The following is a 24,298-nucleotide window of genomic DNA, read 5'->3' as shown; positions in this document are numbered from 1 at the left end:
GTCCAAGATGCGAAAGGGCCGCTCCTGAAGAAAGGAGCACCTGCGCTCGGAGAGGCCCGCACAGAAGCTGGGAGGCGCCTGTCTGGTTGCTGCTCCCATGGGTCCCCTTGATTGGGTACGGTCACCGAGATGACCTATAAACCCGAGGTCTCCAGCTTCCCAGACTGGGACGACCCAGTCTAAACATAAGACCCAGTGTAAACATAATTCTCAAAAAAAAAAAAAAAAAGTTTTATGATAGGATACCATACTCTACTGCCACAATTTTAATATTCTCTTCCAGTCATTAAAACAACCTTCATTAAATCAGTGATCCTCTCAGCTGCACATGAGAATCACTCAGGGCGCTTTTAAAATGTCCAGTGCCCAGGCTTCTCACCAAATGAATTAAATCACGATCCCCCCAGGGCGGAACCCAGGCACTAGTGTTTAGTCTACCCCCAGGGGATTCCACCATGCAGCCCGGGTGGAGACCCAGTGTGCTTTGAAAATCTAAGATGTACCACCTCCCTAAGACTCTATGAATGTCCGACCAGGCAGTGGAAGTGGGTCGGGCATTTCCTGAGCAAACCTGCGAAACGCCCGTCACAGTCCTGGACTAATGACAATTCTCTGATTATTAAAGGGGAATGGCTTTTCCCAGGGTAAAAAGAAACCGTTTCACCACAGAGGCTTTAGGTTGATTCGATTCTGTGAATTCCTCTGGCTGGGCCATAAATGAGGAAGACTGATTTTGTTAAGGGGTTGGTCCATCCCTTCCTTTTAGCCCATTCCCATGTTGAAGCCCCTTTTCAGAGAAACTGGTGGACACCCCTGGCCCAGAGCCTCCCCTGGCTGTCTTTATTTTTCTCTTCTACACCCTCACTTTGGTCTTTAACTTGCAAGAACAGCGTTATTGAGATATAATTCACACACCATACAATTCACCCATTTAAATCATATAATTCAATGGTTTTTAGTATATTCAGAAAGTGGTGCATCCATGATCACAATCGATTATAGAACATTTTAATTACCCCCAAAAGAAAGCCCATACACTTTAACTGTCACCTCTCAATTCCTGCATCCCCCCCTCAAGTGTCTGGCAGCTGCTAATCTACTTTCTGTCTCTGTAGATTTGTCTAGTCTGGATATTTCATATCAGTGGGATCACACAATATGTGGTCTTTCGCGTTCAGCTTCTTTTATTTATTTTTTAAATATTTTTTCTTAGATTTTATTTATTTATTTGACAGAGAGAGAGAGAGCACAAGCAGGGGGAGTGGCAGGCAGAGGGAGAAGCAGGCTCCCCGATGAGCAGGGAGCCCAATGCGGGACTCGATCCCAGGACCCTGAGATCATGACCTGAGCCGAAGGCAGACGCTTAACCGACTGAGCCACCCAGGCACCCCATTCTTTTTATTATTGAATAATATTCTATTGTGTGGATATAACACATTTTATTTATCTATTTGTCAGGTGGTATACATTTGGGTTGTCTTTGCTTTGGGCTATTATGAATAATGCTGCTATAAACCTTCAGGTACATTTTTAACACTTTTTTTTTTTTTCCTTTTAACTACTTGTGATTTTTTTTTTTATTATGCTATGTTAGTCACCATACAATACATCATTAGTTTTTGATGTAGTGATCCACGATTCATTGTTTGCGTATAACACCCACTGCTCCATGCAGTACGTGCCCTCCTTAATACCCATCACCGAGCTAACCCATCCCCCCTCCCCCTCCCCCCTCCCCTCTAAAACCCTCAGTTTGTTTCTCAGAGTCCATAGTCTCTCATGGTTCATCTCTCCCTCTGCTTCCCCCCCTTCTTTTTTCCCTTCCTTCTCCTAATGTCCTCCATACTATTCTTTATCGGCCTTTTAGCTAAGATCGAGTGCATTTTTAACACTTCCTAATAACTTTTTTTTAACGAAAAGATTTCAAACATGTTGAAGAGGGCAATATCTATCATGGACTCCCAAGGACCCATCCTATAACTTCAGTAGTTATCAGCATTTACCAACCGAGTTTCAACCACAGACTCCCCGCCCCGCCTTGCTTTGTTTTGTTTTTTATATATTTTTTGTTTTGTAATGATTTTAAGCTCACGTGGAAGTTGCATGTAGCCTCACCAGGCTCTGTTTTCTGCGCCAGTGTTCCGGAGCAAGTGTCTCTGCAGATAAGGACTGGGAGCCCGAGGAAGCCCAAAGGAACGGGGCTCGTTGATCTGCTTGCAGCCCGGATAGTGAGGGGCAGGCACCTGCTTCCGAAGCTGCTCCCCAGCTCCTCCCGGTGGGTGAGGGGAGCGACCAGGGGACGGAGCTGACATTTAGCTGAACTTATCACGTGACTTTGTTTTGGCCTCTAGAAGTAATTATTTCCCAATACCTCTCACACTGCCTTCTCAACAATGATAACCTTGGCCTCCCCACCCCCACCCCCACTGCCCCAAACACCCAAACCACTAAACAAAATATTAAAAGGGTGGGGCCCAGGATCAAGGTTGGATTTGGGAGCTCTTCTTTTTGCTTCCACAAGAATGCCGTCCCTATGGAACGTCTCCCCATCCTCCAAGGCCTACCTCAGACGTCACCTCCTCTGAGAGTGAATCCTGATTCCCTTCAGGCACTGACTCCCTCGTGCTCCCACAGCCAGCTCTAGGATAGCGCTTGTCTCAGAGGCCAGAATCCCCATGGGAAAGAGCACCTGACTAGGAATCAGGCTCTCGGGATTCTGAGACCCACAGTGCCCCGCGGTCAGATTAAGAGCCTAGCTGGCCACATGCATTGTTTTCACATGGTCTTTCACAGTAGGATTTATTAATGAGGGAGGTGGGGCTCAAAGCAAAGCTGGAGTGACCCCAGTGTCCAAACTCTCTCCACCCCTCCTTTCCCTCTGGTCCTAGGAACCCACTCAGCAGTGAGTGACCTTGGACAAGCTGCCTTGAGCTCAGCTCAGTTACTGTACAATGGGGGAGAATAGTGTCTGGCTCCCCCTCTCCATGGCCTGGCTCTGGGAATCACAGTGGTCGCTCTGAACAAGCTTTGCAAGCAAGGGACTGATACTATAGTTGCTTTGGTTGGGGCAGCAGAGGCTTCAGCAAGGCAGAAGAGCATTGAGAAGACTCGCTCATGTGGTCTTTGCACTCCAGCCCCCCAAGGCTGGTGTGGTGGCTCCACAGAGTTAGGACCCAGGTTTCCTCCACTGTGGTATTCACAGTCCAACAGGGCTCCCCACAATGTCTTCATTCCAGCTAGTTGGGGAGGGCACACCTCTTCCCTTTGAGGGCAGGCCTTGGAGGTGACACATATCATGTCACCTTACATCCCATGGATCTGAACTTAGTCACAGGGCCACACCTGACCTCGAGGGAGACTGGAAAATATAGACTTTATTCTGGGAAGCCATGTGTCCAGCTAAAAATCGTAGATTCAGTTACAAAGGAAGAAGAGGAGAATGGATGGTGGGGATAACTAGCAGTCTCTGCCATAACCACCATACTTGGAGATATGACAGTGATGGAAAAACTCAGTCCCTGTCAGGGACTAAGACCATGACTACATACCACCAGGTCAAGTCCAGTCTGTTGGCTGGGGAGGGCCTCAGTTCTGAGCCATCAGTGGGCTGCCCTCCTGGCAGCTGGGGGTGTGAGTGCCTCAGTCTTGCTATGGGGCATGGGCAGGGCACCACGGCAGCCATTACATCCCCTGCCTAAAATGACCTTCTGGTTTTCTCTCAAGAGATGTTACTTCCTCCCAAGACACCTTCCCATTGTACCCTACTGGATCTCTTTCCACGATCTCTAGTTTGCCCACAGAATCTGTCCACCTGTCTAGCACTTGATGATATATGGTCATAATTGTTTCAGAAGCTGTGTCTTATTTCATCAACTAGATTGGTTGAGCCACCTGAGGTCTTACAGGTCCCATGGCTCCACAAACTGCTTGTCAAGCAAGAAATGCTTGATAAGCTCCTGATGATTGCTGGCCATTGGCAGGCATGACATTGAATGCGTTTTTGCAATTTCTATTTTGGGGTTTACCTGACTCTTAAATAACTTTCTGCACTTATGGATATGACTTGACTTATAATACTAGAATTTCATAGAAGGGAGGTCACTGAGTCCAACTTTTTCATTTTATAGATAATTGTATTTAGACTTTGGGAGAGGAAGTAACTGATTGAGGGCAGACCTTGCTTAAGCCAGTGGTTTCCAAACTGTGTTCCAAGAAACCCTAAAGTTTTATGGGAAGGAGAGAGGTTGAGGGGAGGGGGGCATCAGGGAACAGGGAGAGGACACACACTGAAGCCCCGGGACCTTCCCCAGCTTCCAAAATTATAGCGCTGCTATTGTCCATTCTTTTTAAAATTTCATTTAGAGGAAATTTTCCAGTGATTTTTTTTTTTAAGTAAAAAAACCCCACTGTTTGAATCTAATCCACTTAATGTGCAGACAAAGAAATTGAGGGCCAGATTCTGGATGAATTACAGTGATAAAATAGACTGTTCATTCACTCATTCATTCATTCTAGGTCCTAGGGATCCAGCAGTGAACAAAACAGCTGTCTGCCCTCGTGAAGTTGACATTGTCTTGGTGAAATGAAGCCATAAATAACCAAACCCATAGAAAAACATCAGCATGCATGCTCCAAGGAGAAAATAAAGCAGGAGAAGGGTGTGGTGAATGATTAAAGGGTGAAGTTTCAGGTGCGCAGGTCAGGGGAGGCGTCTCAGAGGCGGAAGGAAGGGAAGAGGAGCCACGTGAGCTCAGAGAGAATGTTCCAGGCTGAGAGACCTATGGCGCAAATGCGCTTGAATTCTCAGAAAGGCAAGCTGTCCTTCTGGACATGAAATGGGTTTTAAAAGGACCTTGCAAAGTACATGAGAGGGCCAGAGGAGCAGCATGGGCCCTGCCCCACATACTTGGGTACAGCAGGACCCAGCACGCCCCCTCCCATGGAGATGGAGTCCACTACAGGTGTGTTGGTCTGCCTCCCACATCTGGACCAGTGCTGCTTCAGGCTGCTCCTGCCATCCCAGTGACCAAAGGCCTCCTGAGGCCCTGGAGTCAAGGATGACTGAAGTTATTGTCATTGGCAGGTGGCTCAGGTGTGTTCCAGGCATTGGGCCCACTGGGGCCTCAAGGACCTGTGCTGGGAGGACGAGACTGCTTTGTGAGAACCTTGGCTCTGGTAACTCCTTTCTTCAGTCACCCGTGCACCTGTCTTGTGACTCAGTCGAGGAACAAGACAACCCAGGTTTGGTGAGAATGAAGCTCCCAGGAAGAAGGAGGCTGGACCAGGTGTTCCAGCTCTGCCACTAATCACAGTGGGCCCTTGGCCAGCCAGTGACCTGCCTCCCCCTTGGTTTTCCCATCTCTAACTTGGGCGGGGGGCAGGGGGAGCACATCCTTTGGACATTGTAGTGAGGGACAAAAGAAGTCATGGATGTTCCTGGCACAGTGCCTGGCAAATATTAGTCACAAAATAAGTCTTTAATGAGTGAAGGCTGAGTGAATGGAAGAACAAGTAAAAAGAAAACTATAAATTGAAATAGAAAAGCATAAGTAAAGCAGCATTTTTCAAACTTCACTGAAGAATGTCCTTCATTGTTAAACTTATTAAAACAAAGATTACTAGACAACCATCTGGTCAAATTAATATTTTTAATATTTTAATTGTAAGCCCATCTGCACAAGGACTTGGATTTCCTGGGAATTCTGTGTGGCCTGGGCAGTGGCAGGATCCATCTGAGCTGGTTTGCCTTGGCCCTGGCCAGGCTCCCCAGGGTTATCACCAATTCAGGATCAATTCTCATGATAATTACCCTGGTAGGTTGTGTCAGTTCAAACTCTAAACCACAGGTAATGTAGGCAAGGGGCTTTGAATTTTTATGGGAGACTCTGTTTTTTTCACCCAGAGCCCTGGGCAGAGATAAGCTACTGGCACCTTTCACTGGTCCAGCAGTTGCTGGAGCATCCTGGCTTTCAGCAGGGGTCTCAGTGCCCCTCACACAGCCCAGGACCACAGCCTCTGTCCCTGCCCGTTTCTGGTCTGATAACCACATCGTCAGCTTTCTCTCTGCTGGCGCTGGCTTTCAGTTCCTTCATTTGTTCCCCTACTTTCTTGTGAGTTCAACCATGTCTCACGATTTTTACATCAGGCTCTCTGTTGTTGTTGTTGTTGTTGTTGTTGCTATTCCTGAAGCTGGAAATGTTCCTGGACTGCTAGAGCAGAGAGTCTCCCCAAAGTTCTTTAAGACAGAAATAAGAACCTCCATTTTTTTCCTGGGCGTGCGTGCGTGCGTGCGTATGTGTCCCTGCGTGCGTACGCACCTGCACGCATGCGCATATGTGGGTGCGCATCCCAGATGGAACCTGGAGTTCGGTCCTGGCTGCTAGGTGCGCTTTCAGAATCAAAATGTCTTCATCGGAAATCATTTCCAGTTACTTATCTGCCCGAGATGGCAACATTTCCTGTAAAAATTCACTCTGCTCTGATTCATGTCCTGATGTCATCTATTAACAGCTATTTATCAAGCACTTAGAATGTGCCAGGCACTGTGCTCAACGTCTTGCACGAATCATTTACTCTAATTCTCTCACAACCCCACAAGGCAGACGCTGTATTTATACCCATTTTAGAAAGGAGGAAACAGGTATTTAGAGAGATTAGATAACTTGCCAGGGTTTATGCAGCACAGCCAAGACTGAGCTCTCTCTTAATTTCTACCTTCTCCATCCTCTTAAATCACGAGTTCAGATGTTGCTTTGCAAGCAACTTGACAGCTTTCCTGCCAAACTCTGTGGCCAAGCAATTATTTGCACATTGCTTAAGAAAGTGAGATCAAATGACATAATAAATGCAAAAAGGACTTTTTATAAAATGCTGTATAAGTGACATCACTGCGTGGTGATGGTTGTAACTCGAAATACCATGTTGAGATCAGTATCTTTTAAGTCAATCAAAGTAACGTGTTTTACATGTTTAACCTTTCCAGCCAAGTGGATAAAGGTTTCTTTTCCCCAAACAATCCTCTCAACTCTTAAGTTGAAAAGAATTGAATGGCAAATCTGGTCAAACTCTGAATGTGTTGTGTACACAGTAGAAACATTTAACAATTTAGGAAACAACTCATGCGGTTGACATCCTGCAATCCGTTTCCCCCAACATTGGCAGGCATTAACTGAGCCCCTGCTGAGTGGCAGGCTCTGCGTGCCTAACAGCCTTGGTCATCTGTGTTTGTTGTGGTTTGGTTGTTTTTACTTCAATTATAATAAACGTTCAATTCTGGAATATTGCTAGATTTACAGAAAGGTTGCTGAGACCATACAGATAGTTTGATATGTCCTTCAGCCAGTTCCCCTCTAATGGGAGCATCTTCATAACTATGGTACACTTGTCAACACTAAGACATCAACATCGGTACATTACTATTCATGATATATTTTGCCAGTTTTTCTACTAATGTCCTCTTTCTGTCCCAGGATCTAATCCAGGATCCCTCACTGCATTTGGTGGATCCATTTCTAAACTCGCTCACTCAGTATTAAGATAGTACTGTTTTCCTTGCTTCACTTTGGGATTAAATTCAGCAAAGGTACTGAGCTCCATTTCCAATTATATAGCGAAAACAGGCAAACAAATGATAAACCTCCAGACCAGTTTGACTCCCATTTGAGTCGGGAGTTGACACATTGCTCCAACTCTGTCCTCATGAAACCACCACATAAGGAAGAATCTCCTCCTCAATCCCAGCTCAGGGTCTTGTGTCCATCAATGTGGGGGCAAGAGTTAGGACCAGGCTTGACAGAGAAAACTATTCTGTGGTTTGCTTTCTCACAACCCCGGTGTGAGGGTGAGTCACTGAAGGTTTCGCCTTCCTGACTACCAGTTGGAAAGATTCCTAACAGCTCAGTAGAAAAGATATTCTTTGATCTCCCTCTTCAGTTCATTCATTCATTCATTTTGTTAAACATTCATTATTAATTTATTCAACAAACATTTATTTACTACAATGTGTCAGGTACTGAATTAAGTGCTGGGGCCGTAATGGGGGAACAGAACAAATAGTCCCTGCTTGTGGGACATTAGTTTATTTATTCATTCTTGAATACCTACTAAGTGTTCAACACTGAGCTAGGCAATCATGTGGGAGAAGGGTATTCTTAATACAGGCCCGGTCCTCAAGGGAGGCAGCTAGCCAGAAAAACAGGACAGGCCACTCAAGACAGCCTGAGATAAATGGTTGTGGACAGTAAGGGGAGACAGAGAGCGAACAGTGGGGATGAGCAGGGAGGGCTTCAAGGAGGAGGCCCAGATCTTAAGCGGGGCTTAAGGGTGAGGTCTGCATGGTTAAAAAAAAATGGTGTGTGTAGAAGGGAAATAAGCAGGATTGTGCACTTATGTTTACCCAGGAGAGATGAGACAGACTGTCCTGAGGAGGGGCTCTGGGTGTGGGGATAGAAGAGCATATGTTTGAAGATGTGATTTGGGTTCTGTTGCTCTAAAAAGAGTCATCCTGTCTCCCAGGGACATTTGAGCCCTTAGGACCTTAGGAGGTGTACCTAAACTAAGTCCTAGAAAGGCAGATCCCAAGAGCCTTCATGGAACCACCCTCTTGCCTCACAGTGGGAAACAGAGGCTCTGAGAGGCGGAGGGCATGTCCCTGGTGAAGGCAGCCAGCTGTGGTGGAAAGAACACTGGCTTGGGGGCCCTCAGGATGTGGAGGCCTAGCTCTGCTGTGTTCCAGCTGTGTGACCTTGGGTGAGTTACTGGTGAGCCTCTGTTTCCTCATCTGTGAAGAGGTAACTAGAGTACCTACCTCAAGGGGTAGGTCTCTCCCTGTTCTCAAGGGAGTGTCGTGAAGATGGGACGAGACAACAAGGCGTCCAGAGCCTGGCACAGCAACCGGCACCAGGGAGATACCAGGAGGTGGTAGCAAATGTGGTAAGTCCAGTAAGCAGCGGGGAGAGACTAGGACACTGTGGTTTTAAGAGAGCTTCAGGACTCCAAGACCTAGATGGAGAGAGATGTAGGTAACAGACCTGACCATCTGAAGTCTTGGGCAGCTGGGGCAGAGAGTATCTCCAGTCAGCAGGAATGAGCTTTCGTTATCATGGTGGTGGAAGAGAGAGGCATGGGTGTTCCTCTGCGGTGGCGCCCTAACTTGCGCATATCTTGAATGAGGAGATGTTCAGAGATGGCCTTCGGTCTGTAGAGCAAAGACTCACTTGGAGGTCTCTTGACCACCACCACCACCCCCCACACACACAAAACAAAACAAAAACAAAATAAAACAAAACAAAACAGAAACAGCTTTTAAGACTAGAGGGTGACTAGTTCACAGCTCTTGCCTTATCCCGGGGTCCCCTCAGTAGTGCAGGGAGGGTCTGGAGAGTAGGACAGGCCAGAGCCTAGAGAGGGGACAATATTGGTTTCTACCTTGGAGCAGGATCCCAAAGAGACCTCTGGGTCCACCAAAGAGAACAGAGAGAAAAGAGCAGGGGCAATAGCCCTCAGAACATTCTGAGGTTCCAGAGAACTTTCTAGATACATTCCCTCTCTGCCTGATTTATCTCAAGGTGATCAACAGATCCTTCAGTGGAAAGTTGGGGAGATTGTGCCCGGATTCTGGGGGAGAGGCACACAGGGGCCGGATGCTGGAAAGAGCCCCCCGGGTGCCTTGATAGGAAGCCAGGTGAGGCACCAGTGGGAGACACCGCTGTTGCCATGGCAACCTGATATAAACCGGTAGGCACTTTTAAAGCCAATTCTGTAGTAAACTCTTAGGGTTAGAAAACAGTCTGCGTGAAAGATTGTTATTCATAGAAGAGTTTGGGGGTTTTGGTTGTTTTGTTTTATTTTGTTTTGTTTTTTCAGTGCTTACTAGGTCCGAGTTATTTTGCCTTTCGCTAAAGCCTATATTACATTCAGAACAGAGTAGAAAAATGTGATTTTCTCATACATTCTACTTCCAGTTTCTGTTAACATAGACGGTGTGACCTAGGGTATATCCACCCTTATTCATTTCTCCATCCATCCAACCACTCAGCCATCCGGCTGTATTTATGGACCTTATTCTTCACCCTGGGCTCGATTTCTTATCTGCAAAATGAGAGAATTAGTTTGGTTTCGTATTTTGACCTAGGATCCTAGGATCTTAGGGGTTTCAAGGTGGTGCTTTCAACAGCCGCCTTCCTAGGCTGGGGTGGGGCGACCCGGCGGGGTCTGAGACCCCACTTGGCTTCAACCTAAAACAGCCCTGCTTTTAGCTGTTTTATGTATTGGATTTCCACTTGAGATTTCTTTTGAACAAAGGCTCCCTGACTGAAAAATCGCTGTCCCAGAAGGTGTCTATGGATCTCCCTGTGGCAACAGTGCCGCTTCAAGCCAAACTGTTTTTCAATCAATGCCCCTGCAGTGTGGGGTATGGAAATAAAATGGAGAATAAACCAGGGTCACTACCCCTCGGGGGCTCGCTGTCACTGTGAGGATAAACTGAGATTGTAAGCGTGAAAACCCGCTTGGGTAAAAGACTGTTGTTAAGATAATAATTTTTATTATTATAGTGCAGTCGGGCAGTCAAGATATGCCCACAGGGAAATCCAGCCTATAATTCAGCCTGCAATTAGGGACCAGGTAGGAGCAGCAGACTCCCAGGTGCTCCATGCAGGGACTCCGAGAATTGCAGGGCTTTCCTGGGAACGCAGCTCTGCTCGCCGCCGTCTCCCCCGGGGCTGCTGCGCCGCCTGGTTCCCCCCCACGCCCCACCCCCACGCCCCCCGCGCTTACAGTGCCCGCTGTCGGGGAGCCGGGCTGGCGGCGGGAGGAGGGGGGCCCCTGGCGGTGATTGGCTGAGCCGGAGGTTGTTGCTAGGCTACCGATCCGCGGGAGACTGGGGCCACGTAGTCCCATCCTCCACGGCACATCCTCCCCCACCGCAGACCCCATCCGGGCACCATGTGAAGGAGATTCCCCAGCAGTTTAAATTGTCAGCCGCCAAGTGTCCATCTTTCTAGGATTTTTTTCACTTAGCAGGAGGTCATGTGGAGGAGGGGAAGGGAAGCGGTTTTATTCTCGGATCATCTTGAATAAGCTGCTTCTCTTTCTGGACCTCCGTGACCTCCTTCGATTCCTGAGGTCCATTCATTTATTCATTATCCATGCATGCATTCATGTTTATTAAGTGCCTCCCATGTTCCAGGCACCATATCAGGAACTAGGGACAAAAGGATAAACAAGATAGGGACCATCCTTGCTCTCACGAAGCTGGGGGGGGGGGGTTGGAGGACATAAGACATTTAAGCAAATAAAAAGATAATAAGATAAACATACATCTAATCCCCTTCCTTCCTCTTCAGTGATATTTCTAAGCCCTGTCCCTTTCCCTACTAAATCTGTAGGGCCCCCCAAGTTGACAAGGGAGGGGGTGAGGATGCTAACCATGCCTTTACTGCATTACAGCTGACCTGTCACCGCACTGCTCTCTGAAACAGAGGGACGCTCTCATCTCCTCAGTGCTTTTACTTTGCTCTTTTGCATCCCAAAGTGAGCCGGAGCGCACCTTAATAAAGATATGGGGCAGGGATCATTGTCCCCTGTTCAGGTGAGAAAGCCGAAAGCCAGAAACATCAAGAAGACTTCTCCACGGTCACGAGGAGAATTACTGGCACAACCTGACCGAAAGTGAGCACTTACTATGCGCAGGCACTTTTTTTTTTAAGATTTTATATATTTAGCAGAGAGATAGAGAGCACAAGTAGGCAGAGAGGCAGGCAGAGGGAGAGGGAGAAGCAGGCTCCCCCCTGAGCAGGGAACCCGATGTGGGGCTTGATCCCAGGACCCCGGGATCATGACCTGAGCCGAAGGCAGCTGCTTAACCGACTGAGCCACCCAGGCGCCCCACGCAGGCACTTTTAAAAAACAATCTGCCTCATAACAACCCACTTAAGGTATTATTATTCCCATTTTATAGGTGGCAAAATTGAGACTGGAAGAAGTTATTTGACTTGCTAGTGATGGCCCAGATAGTATGTGGCGAAGCTGGGATTTAAACCACATCCCCCGGCTCCACAGCCTGAGCTCTTTCCACAAAATGGATCTGGTCCTAGAAAAGAGTAGAAGACTCTCTGAGTGGCTGAGACCTGGAGTTGTTTCCAAATGCCCTTCGAAATCTCCTAGTCCCTGGATCTTATTTATTTATTTTTCTATTGAAATTCTTGGCACAGGGCGCCTGGGTGGCTCAGTTGGTTAAGCCACTGCCTTCGGCTCAGGTCATGATCCTGGAGTCCCGGGATCGAGTCCCGCATCGGGCTCCCTGCTCGGCGGGGAGTCTGCGTCTCCCTCTGACCCTCCCCCTTCTCATGCTCTCTCTATCTCATTCTCTCTCTCAAATAAATAAATAAAATCTTTAAAAAAAAAAAAAAAAAAAGAAATTCTTGGCACAATAGACTCATAAAACTTGATGAACTGGCCACAGTTACCAATACAGTTGACCTTGTTATCTATCCATCTATCAGGGATGATCTTGCCTTCAAGCTTTTACTGGGTAATGACATCAAGTAGCTCTTCCTTGTGAGCATCTCCATCACTTGCTTTTCCTCCATGTCAGTTTTTACTGAACAAATATTGGGCACCCACCAAGGGTCGTGGGAGGCTTGGTCGGCAAAAGTGAGTATGGCCCATCCTTGCCCTTGAGGAGTTCCCAGCTAATAGCAAAGCTTTCTGAAGGGCCTCCCATAGACAAACCACAGTGATAGGCCTTAGAGAGGGGAGGACCATAAGGATCTTCCCCCATAGAATCTTCTTGGCTTAGGAGACAGACCGCTCTTAGATAATAAAAGGTGTGAAAGGAAGTGGGAGGAAGCAGAAGTGAATGTAGCAAGTGTGGGTTGGGGGTGGGAGAGCCAACCTTGAGTCTCCTGCGGTGCTGCTTTTAAATCCCATCTTGCTGTGGTCAGTGTGGGATACTGTGTTTCAGAGCCCAGCAGCCTGCAGCTTGGAAGGAGGCCTTTAAATGGGAGAAGGTGCTGGAAAGTACAGAGATGCATAAAGAAGCAAGCTAAATTTATCCTTTCTCCCAGCACCCAGCAATTGCTATGCTTAACACTTGACTTTCTACCAACAGAGACTTGTTTAACGAGAAGATTAGTTGCTTCTCCCTTGTCTGGGAAAAGAGAGAGAAAGAAGGGAGAGACACATTTAAGTGTCTGCCTCCGGCTCAGGTCATGATCTCCATGATCTCAGGGTCCTGGGATCAAGCCCTGCATTGGGCTTTTTGCTTAGCAGGGAGTCTGCTTCTCCCCCTCCCTCTCCCTCTGTGCTCTCTCTCTCAAATAAATAACAGAAAGAAAGAAAGAAAGAAAGAAAGAAAGAAAGAAAGAAGAAAGAAAGAAAGAAAGAAAGAAAGAAAGAAGAAAGAAAGAAAGAAAGAAAGAAAGAAAGAAAGAAAGAAGAAAGAAAGAAAGAAAGAAAGAAAGAAAGAAAGAAAGAAAAAGAAAGAAGAAAGAAAGAAAGAAAGAGAAAGAAAGAAAGAAAGAAAGAAAGAAAGAAAGAAAGAAAGAAAGAAAGAAAGAAAAAGAAAGAAGAGACAGACAAAGAGAGACAGAGAAAGGGATGGTCGGAAACTCTGAAGACAGAGACACAGAGAGAGACCTGAAAAAAAGCAAGGAGAGCTAGGGATAAAGGCAGCCTTTGAGCCACAGCAGCAGGAAAGAATGTGAAACTGGGCACCTGAGTGGGAGAAGAGTCAATCTCCTGCCCCCTACCTCCTTGCCTACATGATCCTGGCTAGAGCATTGCTGATTTCTAGACAGCACCACTTTCAGATATGAGTATCCTGGAGATATCTATACTATTTCTATTGTCTTGCCCACTGCTTTGTCCCTGTCCCCACCCATCACCATTCCTGAAGAGCTGAAAGTGGACTGTATATGGATGATACACAAAAGCCATGATTAAAACAAGCAGTACAAGATGAAATATGCATGCCTTTGACCTAACATTCCCACCTCTAGGAATTTATCCTAAGGACAATAATTAAGGGCATAGGGGGAAAAATTAGCACGAGATTATTCCCTGCAGCATTGTTTAGAAAAAGCAGAGAAACAACCCCTACTGGGCACCTGCTCAGCAAATAATGGTATAACCTTACAATAGCTTTCCGTGCCGCTTGTAAATTGGGTTATAAATAGGTACTTATTGATGTGGAAAGATATGATTTATTAGGTTAAAAAAAAACAAAGCCAAGTTACAAAATAATGTATATAGTATGATTTCATGTAAATATTCTTCTAAGTAAGAATACATATAAAATATATAGTCTAGGAAGACGTAAGTGAGATGTTGAGCTCTGGTTGAAGGGATTCCCTCCAATCCAAAGATTCCACTTTAATTTTTTCTTTTTGCATATTCTGCATTTTTTATTTATTTAATTTATTTTATTTGAGACAGAGAGAGAACGCAAGCTGGGGGAGACGGACAGAGGGAGAGGAAAAGGGAGAAGCAGACTCCCTGCTGAGCAGGGAGCCCAATGCAGGGCTCGATCCCAGGACCCTGGGATCATGACCTGAGTAGAAGACAGATGCTTAACCGACTGAGCCACCCAGGCACCCCCATATCTGCATTTTTTCCCCCATATCTGCATTTTTAAAAATTATTTTTCCCCGAAGGAACATGTATGTCTTGTGCAATGGGAACAAATTTCCTTCCATCCATCCCAGCATCTCCTGCGGGGAGTCCAGGTGTATAGGGGCAAGGTGAACCAGATCCTCCTGGCTCAGAGGCATTGTGGGAAAGGCCACCAACCCAAGCAAGGCCACTCAAGCTGCTCATTAAGAATTCCAAAAACCGGGGCGCCTGGGTGGCTCAGTTGTTAAGCCCCTGCCTTCGGCTCAGGTCATGATCCCAGGATCCTGAGATGGAGCCCCCCATCTTGCTCCCTGCTTTGCGGGGAGCCTGCTTCTCCCTCTCCCACTCCCCCTGCTTGTGTTCCCCTCTTGCTTTCTCTGTCAAATAAATAAATAAAATATCAAAAAAAAAAAAAAAAAAAAATCCCCAAAACTCCCCCCCCCCCCCCCCCCCCCCAGTTTGACTCTCCATCCTGACTGGTCTTGTGGGGCCAGAACTCAGTGACCTAGCCCCTTGGTATCTAAATGCTCAGTTGCTTTGTAACTACATAAGGATGGTGAGTTTGCCATCACCCTCCCTTGAGGGAAAATGCAGTCGGTACAAGTTGGCACACGGTAAAGCTAAGCTTGCTAAAATCGCAGGGCCTGGGGGGCGCCTGGGTGGCTCAGCTGGTTAAGCGACTGCCTTCCGCTCAGGTCATGATCCTGGAGTCCCAGGATCGAGTCCCAGGATCGAGTCCCAGGATCGAGTCCCAGGATCGAGTCCCAGGATCGAGTCCCGCATCGGACTCCCTGCTCAGCAGGGAGTCTGCTTCTCCCTCTGACCCTCCCCCTTCTCATGTGCTCTCTCTCTCATTCTCTCTCTCAAATAAATAAATAAAATATTATAAATAAATAAATAAATAAAAATAAAATCGCAGGGCCTTCCCACCTCCCAGGAGTACCCTCCCCTGTAACAGGGTGAAAGCCAAGATGCTCTGTTGCTCAGGTCAGTCCCTACTACACATATGCAGTTGTGATTCTGAATGTTGGTGAGGGAGAGGGGGAAAAAAAAGGCCGTTACTATGGCAACCCAGGCTCGCTCAGCCTCTGGGATCAGTCCAACACGCAGGGAAAGAAGGTGGGGTTTAGAGTCAGAACAAACATGGTCTGGCTGTCTGACCTCGGGCGAGGCGCTTAGTTTTTCTCTGCCTTGGTTTCTACATCTGTAAAATGATGCTGAAGCCCTTTATCGTACCCGCCTCCAGGATTAACAAGGACTTATCGTGAACTGTAAAACACGGAAGGAGGAGCGCGGCCCCTGGCTTTGGTTTGTCTCCAAATTGCTGTGTGTGACTTTGGGCAAATCATTTAACCTCTCTGTGCCTCAGCTGCTTTATTTGTAAATGGGAAAATAATGTCCCCTGTGATGACTTCCCAGGCGTATTGTCAGGCACCCGTAAGAATCCTGGAATCTCCATGTTGGAAGGAATCTCCGCACTCAGGCAGGAATCCCTTTGAGAAGTTCTCTGACTGAGGTACTTGTCCCACCTCTGCTTGATTACCTCCACTGGCAGAGAGCTCATAACCGCTCAACTTCCCAAATAACCATTGCTACATGACACTAATTGTAAGAAAGTTCTGTATAGGATGTTTTACACTTAAATATTCATTTTTTAAAAGTTAGCAATCCTTTTCAGAGCTATTGCTGCTTCTAATTTCGCCGGAGGGCTTGCACAGGGTAGAAATTAGCAGCAATTGGCTAGGAGCAGGTACAGGTCCGGCTCTAGAAGCCTGTGGCTTAGTGTCATGAAAGGAGTATGGGTTCTGGGGTCACACGCTCTAGGTTAAAATCCCACTTTGTTCACTTGCCAGGCGGTTGACCTTGGGCAAGTTATATTATCTCCCCAAGCCTCAGTCCCCTGATCAGTGAAATGAGGCTAGAAATGCCTACCTCATAGTGTTGCTGTGAGAATCTGGCATGATAGCAGTTCTCATCGAGCTTACGGCCCTAACTTCCCCAGGGGAATTCTGGGGACTGGGGTGGGGACAGGTTACACCTTCCTCTGCAATCCCTTTAACAATACATCTGCCCTCCAAGCCCCATCTGGCACATGTAGGCCCTCATGTGACCTGGCTGTGCTTCTCTCAGAAAGAGGGAGAAGGTTCCTCTCCCAGTCCTGGAGACACCTGCAGCTTGGCCTGGCATGGCTTGTGCTCCGACCTCACGGCCTTCTCTCTCTCTGGCCTGTGCCAGGGGCTCTAAAGGGAAGATGGATGCAATGGTTTCAGGATCACCCCTCCCTGTAAGTCACCTGCCTCAGGGCCAGTCCCCCTTTCCTGCCCACAGATTTGGTGGACACTAAGCTAAGTGTCACAGGGTGTCCCTTGGTGACGGCTTTCAACTGTATCCGTGTTTTAATAGGAATCTCATATGAGGCAAAAAACCTCCGAGACCCCAAAAGAATGTAGTCTGGTGGTAGATTTCCAGGCAAGTTGGGGAAAGCAAGTTGTGGGGTAGGCAAGTGGTCCTTTGTGCTCAATATGAAAGGGGTCAGGATGCTTGGGTCTAGTTCTGCCGTCGACGAGCTGTGGGTCTCTGGAGCCAGTGACTTAATTCTGTGCCTTGCTTTCCTCGTGTGCAGAATGACAGGTCGATTCCTGAGACCAACGCTGCTTCAGAATTCTAGGGGTTTCCCATCTTTTGGATGCAGGATGAGGTGGCCGGCTGCTGACCTGCCCTCTCCTCTCTGCTTCCTCCACAGATGAGTACCTCAGAGTCCTCAATGTAGGCGTCGCGGAGGTGAAGAAATCCTTCCTGGGGCCCTTGTCACCGTCCTGCAAGATGGTGCAGATGATGCGGCAGTTTCTGTACAGGGTCCTGCCCGAGGACTCCTACAAGGCGGCCACAGGGAAGCTCCACGTGTCCCTCACTCGCTTCACAGATGGAGAGAGTGTCGTGGTTTCAGAGTACACATCCAAGGAAGAGCTCATCGAGGCAAGGGGCGGGGCCCAGGGTGCAGGAGCCAGAAGAGGGGGCGGGTCCCAGTTTGTAGAAACAGCCCCCCATTCTGTCCCCTCCCATCCAATGGCTCTTGATAAGAGGACTGAATTATCACCAAATGGGTTATCATGCAAGAATGGGTGCTCTGTGCACCATTCTGTGCTCATTAATAGAAATCTTAGTTGTGAATTATTATTGTTGGCAAGTGCTGTGGATATGCCCGGTTTTCTTTCAGGACAAAAGGGTTAAGTGGCATGACCCTCGTCCCATACCTCCACTCCTCTCTCCTCTCCCAAATACAAGGCCCTTACCACGTAGCCTCACAGCCCCATGCTGGCATGGCCATGATCCTGGGGGTGGGGAATGGATGGGCAGTGGGCATGGACACCTCCAAAACCTACCTCATGTCCCCTGGATTTATTAGCACTCAGCTCTTCAAGACTTTTCTCTCCCAACCACCTCTTATCAGCTCCCGCTCTTACTTCTGCAAACCAGAGCAAACCACACACAAAGCAGACCTCTGGATCTTTGCACCTGCTGTGCCTTCTGCCTGGAATGCCCCTCCCTCCTTCCCAGCTCACTTCACCTGCTTGACAAGACTCTAGTCACTCTGCCTGGCAACTTCCCTTCATCATCTGCCTGCCCCGCACCCTCCTGGTTTGGGTACTCCTCCTTAGAGGCCACGATGCCCATGCTCACCTCCATCCCAGCCCTTGTCACCCTGTGTACTATCACCTACTTGCTTACTCTCCCTTGTTGAGCATTCCCAAGGGTACGTATCTCACTCTCCTTTGATCCCAGAGCCCGGCCCTGGCCAAATACACATTAATGGTTGTTAAATTCCACTGGATTCATGGAGATATGGTGCCAGAAGGAACCCTGGAGGTCACTGAGGCTGCCTTGTCTCTTTAAAGTTGGGATATCGGGCCCAGACTACCAAGTAGGTTAACAAGGAACCAGCTCGTTGGGGCCAGGCCAGGACTTGAACTTGGGGCTCCGCTCCCCAGGACAGTGCCTCTGCCTGGGATTTAAGAAGGACCCGGCTGGTGGTGGCCCAGAGGCCTGCCGGTGAGCTCTCCCCACCCAGCCGCCAGAGCCTCACACATCTCCGCCGGTTCTCTCCCCACAGGCCCTCTACTGCAGCTGCTTTGTCCCCGTGTACTGTGGCCTCATCCCCCCAACTTACCGTGGTGTGGTGAGTGCTTTGGCATGGGAGAGGGTGAGCCAGGACCCGGGAGTGCCCTGTGGTCCACATCTGGGAGAGTAGAGGGGTGGTCTCAGAATTCAGTAGGAAGACCAAGAACTGGAAAGATTCTTGTGTTTTCTACTTACAATTCCCCGTATAGGTGGATTTCTGGGGCTTTCAGATGAACTTTCCCTCCATACATTGGGCTTCACTCTGTGCCCACCAGCCCATTACTGAGCCTGGCTAGTCAAGACCCCATAGGCTTGCTGGATTTTCCCATACTTGACAGAGAGTGTAGAATACGGACCCTGTGACATTGGTACCTGGAACCGTGAATGATGGCGACCTTTAAAGTCATCTAGGCTAGTGTACTTGAATCACCAGTGGGGGAGGGGATCTCGTAAAATAATGCAAATTCTGACCCCCTAGGCCTGGGGCGGGGCCAGAGGCTCTGCACCTCCAACCAGCTTCAGCTGACGCCTGAGGCCAGTGCTGCTGGTCCTCAGACCAAGCTCTGAGTAGGAGGATTTACCCATGCCCCTTCCTCATTTTATATAGAAAGAAAATGAGATCCAGAAATCAGGATTCAGCTAGGAAATGGAGCACATACTGTGCATGTCAGCCGTGTACTTCTCAGGCATCCCAGAGAGTTAGAACCTCAGTATCTGTGATCCTTTGTTCACAACTGAGGCAACAGAAGCCACAGGAGGGAAGGGCTATGTGGTGGCTGGTGGCCAGGCCATGGTCGGGGTGTTCTGGAGAGTGCTGAGGATACCCGACCTCAACAGAGGGAGGCAGTTTGGACCCACAGCAGTCTGGAAGAGGGGTATTTCCCAACCTGCTCAGACCCACCATGTGTTCACCTTCTCAAAAGGCCATGGGCACAGGCTCCATTCCCCCACCCTACCCTTGGTAGTTGAGTGGCTGAGGAGGGGTAGCCTGGGAGGGGGAGCTGTGACAGGAGAGCATTTGCTTGTGCTTTATCCAGAGTATGAATGGCCCTCTCCCCCCAGGCTCAGCACCATTGAGATGACTGAGGGGAGACAGTGTAGGGACAGAGCACTGGGCTGGGAGTTCAGGGGCCATCGTGGACACACCACTCACCCACCTGGACCTTGGCCTCAAGGCCTGTCCCAAGGGACCCCCATTTCCTCAGTGGACTCCTTGAGTGGGGAAGAAGACCTCTGACCCCATGAGCATTTACGACTCTGCCTGTCCCCCATAGCGCTACATTGACGGGGGCTTCACAGGCATGCAGCCCTGCTCCTTCTGGACTGACGCCATTACCATCTCCACCTTCAGCGGGCAGCAGGACATCTGCCCCCGGGACTGCCCCGCCATCTTCCACGACTTCCGCATGTTCAACTGCTCCTTCCAGTTCTCCCTGGAGAACATCGCCAGGATGACCCATGCCCTGTTCCCGCCGGACCTGCTCGTGAGAGGAGGGTCCTGGAAGGGAGGGGGACCGGGGGAAGCTGACAGAGCCTGGGGGAGCCACTGGGGTCCATGCAGTTCCGTCTGTGTCTCCTTAAACTTCCTCCTAAACCTGTATCCTGGCCTTGCCGCTAACTAGCTATGTGACCTTGAACGAGGCCCCTAAGTGCTCCCAGCCTCAATTTTCTCCCCTGTAAAATGAGATGATGTCAGAACTGCTGATAGGATGTTACCTGAAATTTTCCACTCTGACATGCGATGTAGGCTTCAGCAAGTATGGCCCATGGGCCAAATCCAGCCAGTGGCTTGTGTTTTGGGTTTTGTTTTCAATTTTATTTATTTTACTTTTTAAAAAAAATATTTTATTTATTTATTAGAGAGAGAGAGAGAGCATGAGTGAGGGGGAGGGGCAAAGGGAGAGGGAGAAGCAGACTCCCCACTGAGCAGGGAGCCTGACTCGGAGCTCAATCCCAGCACCCTGAGATCATAACCTTTCCAAACCTGCTCAAAAAAATTAAGTCTACATGTCTTAACAAAATGCATGTCTTTCTTTGGCAAGAAGTGTGATCTTGGGAGTAAGCACCAAGTTTTACTCATTTCTTTGACTACGCTCACTGTGTCTACAGAGGGCATTGCTTATAGAAGGTTCTCAGTAATTGTTGTTTGAATAACTCCTCTAAGCCAGTTTTGTGACTTACAGTCTAATTATTGTTTACAAAACTCATATTCAAAACACTATTATGCTTAGTCAGGCAATGGATACACAAGATATTTTATTAATCTGATTGACTCTTTGTCCTCCAACTGTTGCGTTAGGAATTCCGGTATCTGCCTACACTAATTTATCAGTAAAGATTATGTCTGTTTACCCTCATAAAAGCAATCCATCAATAGGCAGTTCAAGAAAGGTAGAACAAATATATTGTAGTCATCAGAGCCTCTCAAACTTGACTTTCTGCTCACAGTCAGTGCTTGATTTTCATTCTCAAGGTGGCTTGTTTTTATATAGCCTGTGAGCTCAGAATGGGCTTTCCATTTTTAGAGGTTTGTAGAAGTAGAAGAAAGAGAAGGAGAAGAGGAAGAAGGAAAAGAGAAGAAGGAGGAGGGAGGAAGAAGATGATGAAGAAGGAGGAGAAGAACAAGAAGAACAAGAACAAGAAGAACGAGAAGAAGAGACAGACTATCTGTGGTGTTCAAAACCCCAAATATTTACTATCTGGCCCTTTATGGAAAGGCTTTGTGAGCAATATCTCATGTAACCCTCCAGCATCCTCTGCAGTAGATACTATCATTATTCCCATTTTAGAGGTGAAGAAACTGAGGCCGTGAGAGGTTACAGCCACACAGCCAACAAGTGGCAACACTGGGATTTGAAGCCAGTCTCCAAACTCGGCTCTTCATATGGCCCAAATGCACATTCTCTGATTCTACTATAAACATCTCACCCTCTCTGGCCCAGGGGAAGCTGATGATCAGCTGTAAATGATTTAACACATTAATGCACCGTCCCTTTGGAGACACGATCAGTAACTGCTCCCCACTTCTTAGCAGATAGTGAGGGATGGGACACTGGATGGTACATTTTTAAAAGTCCATCAAATAAAGCTCAAGGGCAATGAAAGGAGCTGCTCTGGGTGAGGGGACCTCGGCTCTCTCCATTGCTGCAGCCTTAGTCATTGTCCTGCTGTCCCCTCCTTGCAGATCCTGCACAACTACTACTACCGAGGATACGAAGATGCTGTTTCCTACTTGAGGCGGCTGAGTAAGTACGCGGTGGGGCCCCAGGAAGGGGCGGGCTGGGGGCGGGGCTAATACCGGAAGTGGAGACTGAGTCGAGGAGCATTCCCTTCGGGTTTGTGACCTGGAGACGCCCTTCCGCAGGAGGGCCGGAATGGCGCAAGGACCCGGCCCCTTGCATTGTCCCGGACAGCCCACTGTGGCCAAAAATTAGGATCTTCTTGGAAAAGTGATTTTCAGGGTCACTGCTGGGACAGTGGGTAGGTTTTTGTACAGATACCTTTCTGGATTTAAGGACTGTGTTTAGGAAACACATAGCTCGTATCTTCCCGGAGAATTCCGTTTTCATGTCATTTCACTTTATTAACAATCGCGTTGTTAACGTAGAACCAGACATGACTAGTTTATACTCGCGTAAGACTCTGAGTGACACTGATCAACAAATGAGAGGGAAGAGCCTGTGCCCTGTGTTGGTTTAGCAAGTGTGGTCCCTGCACCCGCACGTCTTCTGTGCATTCTTGCGTGGGAGATTCCCATGGCAGGTATTACACACGCTACCTCCTTGAAGACCATGGCAAACATCCTCGATAAAAGGGAAGGAAAAAAGCTTTTCCATACTTAGAATTGTTTCCATAGAACGCAGTTCCAGAAAAAAGGATTCCTGGACTGGAGGGTGTTTACCTAATGCTGTATGAAGTGGTTTTTTTGTTTCCCATGTTGTCATGTGGTCTTTGTGACTGTCTTTTTTGGCAATCGTGTGATCTTCCATCACAGTTGTACAGAAAACTTTGATCATTCCTTTGAGTTTCCAAATGCTCACTGTTCTAAGCAATGCTGTGGTGAACTTTTTGTGTACGCAGTTCAAAAGAAATATATTTTAGGAGTGAGATTTATGAGATTGAATGTGGGTTTTTCCCTAGGATGTGTTGACTTCTTTTCCTTCAAAGTTGCTTCCTGCATTCCCAAGCTCCCTTTGTCTTGACTCTTTCCTTTCTCCTGGGGCCATTCTCCGAACAAGGGAGGGGGTGGGCAGGAGAGAAGGATGGAAGGAATGTGGGTACTGGAGGCAAGTAGGCCTGGGCCAGGATTCTCATCCTCCCTGGCTGTGTGAACTCAGGGAAATCACTTGCCCTCTCTGTCTTGGTTCCTAATCTGTAAAAAGGGTTAAATCCTGGTTCCTGACACCTACTAACTGTGTGATCTTGAGCAGGTAATTCATCTCCTGGGACTTCGGTTTTCTCATCTGTATAATGGGGCTGATCATGGAACCCCCCTCAGAATTTTATTCCTAGACACAGTCAATGTAGCTCACTGATCCTCTGACCTAGGAGACAGGCCCCTCCTCTCACCTTTCTGCAGGACAGACTCCTCCTAACCCTGACTCTACTTGGACAGCATCCCCCCCCTCCTGCACACTGACATGGGTGACAGCTGTGAAAACTAAGATCCAAGTGTCCAAAAGGAGGAAGACCTGAGGGGTGTCAGTGGGGGGTTGACATGGGGTCTCACCTACGGAGCCTCAGGAAGGGGAGGGGCTGGCGAGGACCTGGGGTCCTTTCCACCCCCAGCCGAGAAGCCCCTTCACTCTTTCCTCAGTGATGATGTGTACTGGGGACATGGGGCTGGGGGATCCCCTGATTTGGGACCAGGACTTGGGACCAATTCTATGCCTCAGGAAACCCCTCTACACCTCAGGTTCCAGCCTGGCTGCCTGGTTACCACCGTACCTGTCTCTCCCCTAGAACTTCTTTCTCTTCCTCTCAGGGCAAGCCCCGGGGAGAATTACAAAGTGCCTTGCTTTAGCATCTCTGGTCTCCCCCAATTCTCAGTAGCCCCTGGGCCAGCCTCTGGGAGGAACCGAGTGCAGGCTCACGCTCCCCCACCCTTCCACCCTTAGCTGATGTGGACTCCATGGTATACATGGCGGTCTTAAACCCAAGGATGAGGCTCTAATAGGAGCATTTCAGGCATTCACTAAAGAATCAGGGCAGTGCATGGAGGATGGTGGGCTTTTCCAGGGGCCCTGGAATCACTCCAAGGAGGAACTGACACAACTCATCAGGAAGAAAATGTCTCCTGCTGGCTACCAGCTAGTTTTGATTCCTCTTCCGATTTGCCAGTGTTTGCATGGCTCTCTCAGTGCAGGTTTCTTCAGTCCCACCCCTAAATCCCCTCGGGTTTGATAGGGCTGGATTTTCCTCTCGGCACCAGATGCAAGCGGGAGGTATGACGCATCCTGAGAAGTTGCGGCTGGTGCCCAGAGCCACACTCTTAATTCCCACCTGCCATCTGGGAACAGAAAAATGGGAGTCCGCTCCAGCCTCCCACCCTACTGCTTTCTAGATG

At 48.3% G+C, this 24,298-nt stretch overlaps 1 protein-coding gene across 3 annotated transcripts in view; it reads left to right on the top strand.

Annotated features, from left to right (window-relative positions):
* Positions 1 to 24,298, top strand: part of PNPLA1 (patatin like phospholipase domain containing 1) — a 46,159-nt gene that overhangs the window by 7,804 nt on the left and 14,057 nt on the right. For 2 of the 3 annotated variants that reach the window (XM_032410181.1, XM_032410182.1), the window contains exons 2-5: positions 17,357 to 17,589; positions 18,725 to 18,790; positions 20,007 to 20,216; positions 21,917 to 21,977. In XM_032410181.1, coding sequence (XP_032266072.1) covers positions 17,357 to 17,589; positions 18,725 to 18,790; positions 20,007 to 20,216; positions 21,917 to 21,977 — 570 coding nt within the window. Of the gene's footprint in view, positions 1 to 17,356; positions 17,590 to 18,724; positions 18,833 to 20,006; positions 20,217 to 21,916; positions 21,978 to 24,298 lie in introns of those variants that run through there. The other variant, XM_032410184.1, reaches the window with a different exon arrangement.

The sequence above is a fragment of the Phoca vitulina genome, unplaced genomic scaffold, assembly GCF_004348235.1.
Source record: "Phoca vitulina isolate PV1807 unplaced genomic scaffold, GSC_HSeal_1.0 scaffold11, whole genome shotgun sequence".
Classification (NCBI taxonomy): Eukaryota; Metazoa; Chordata; class Mammalia; order Carnivora; family Phocidae; genus Phoca; species Phoca vitulina.
Note: the sequence above shows the minus strand (reverse complement) of the source record. Positions and strands in the feature narration are given on the sequence as shown.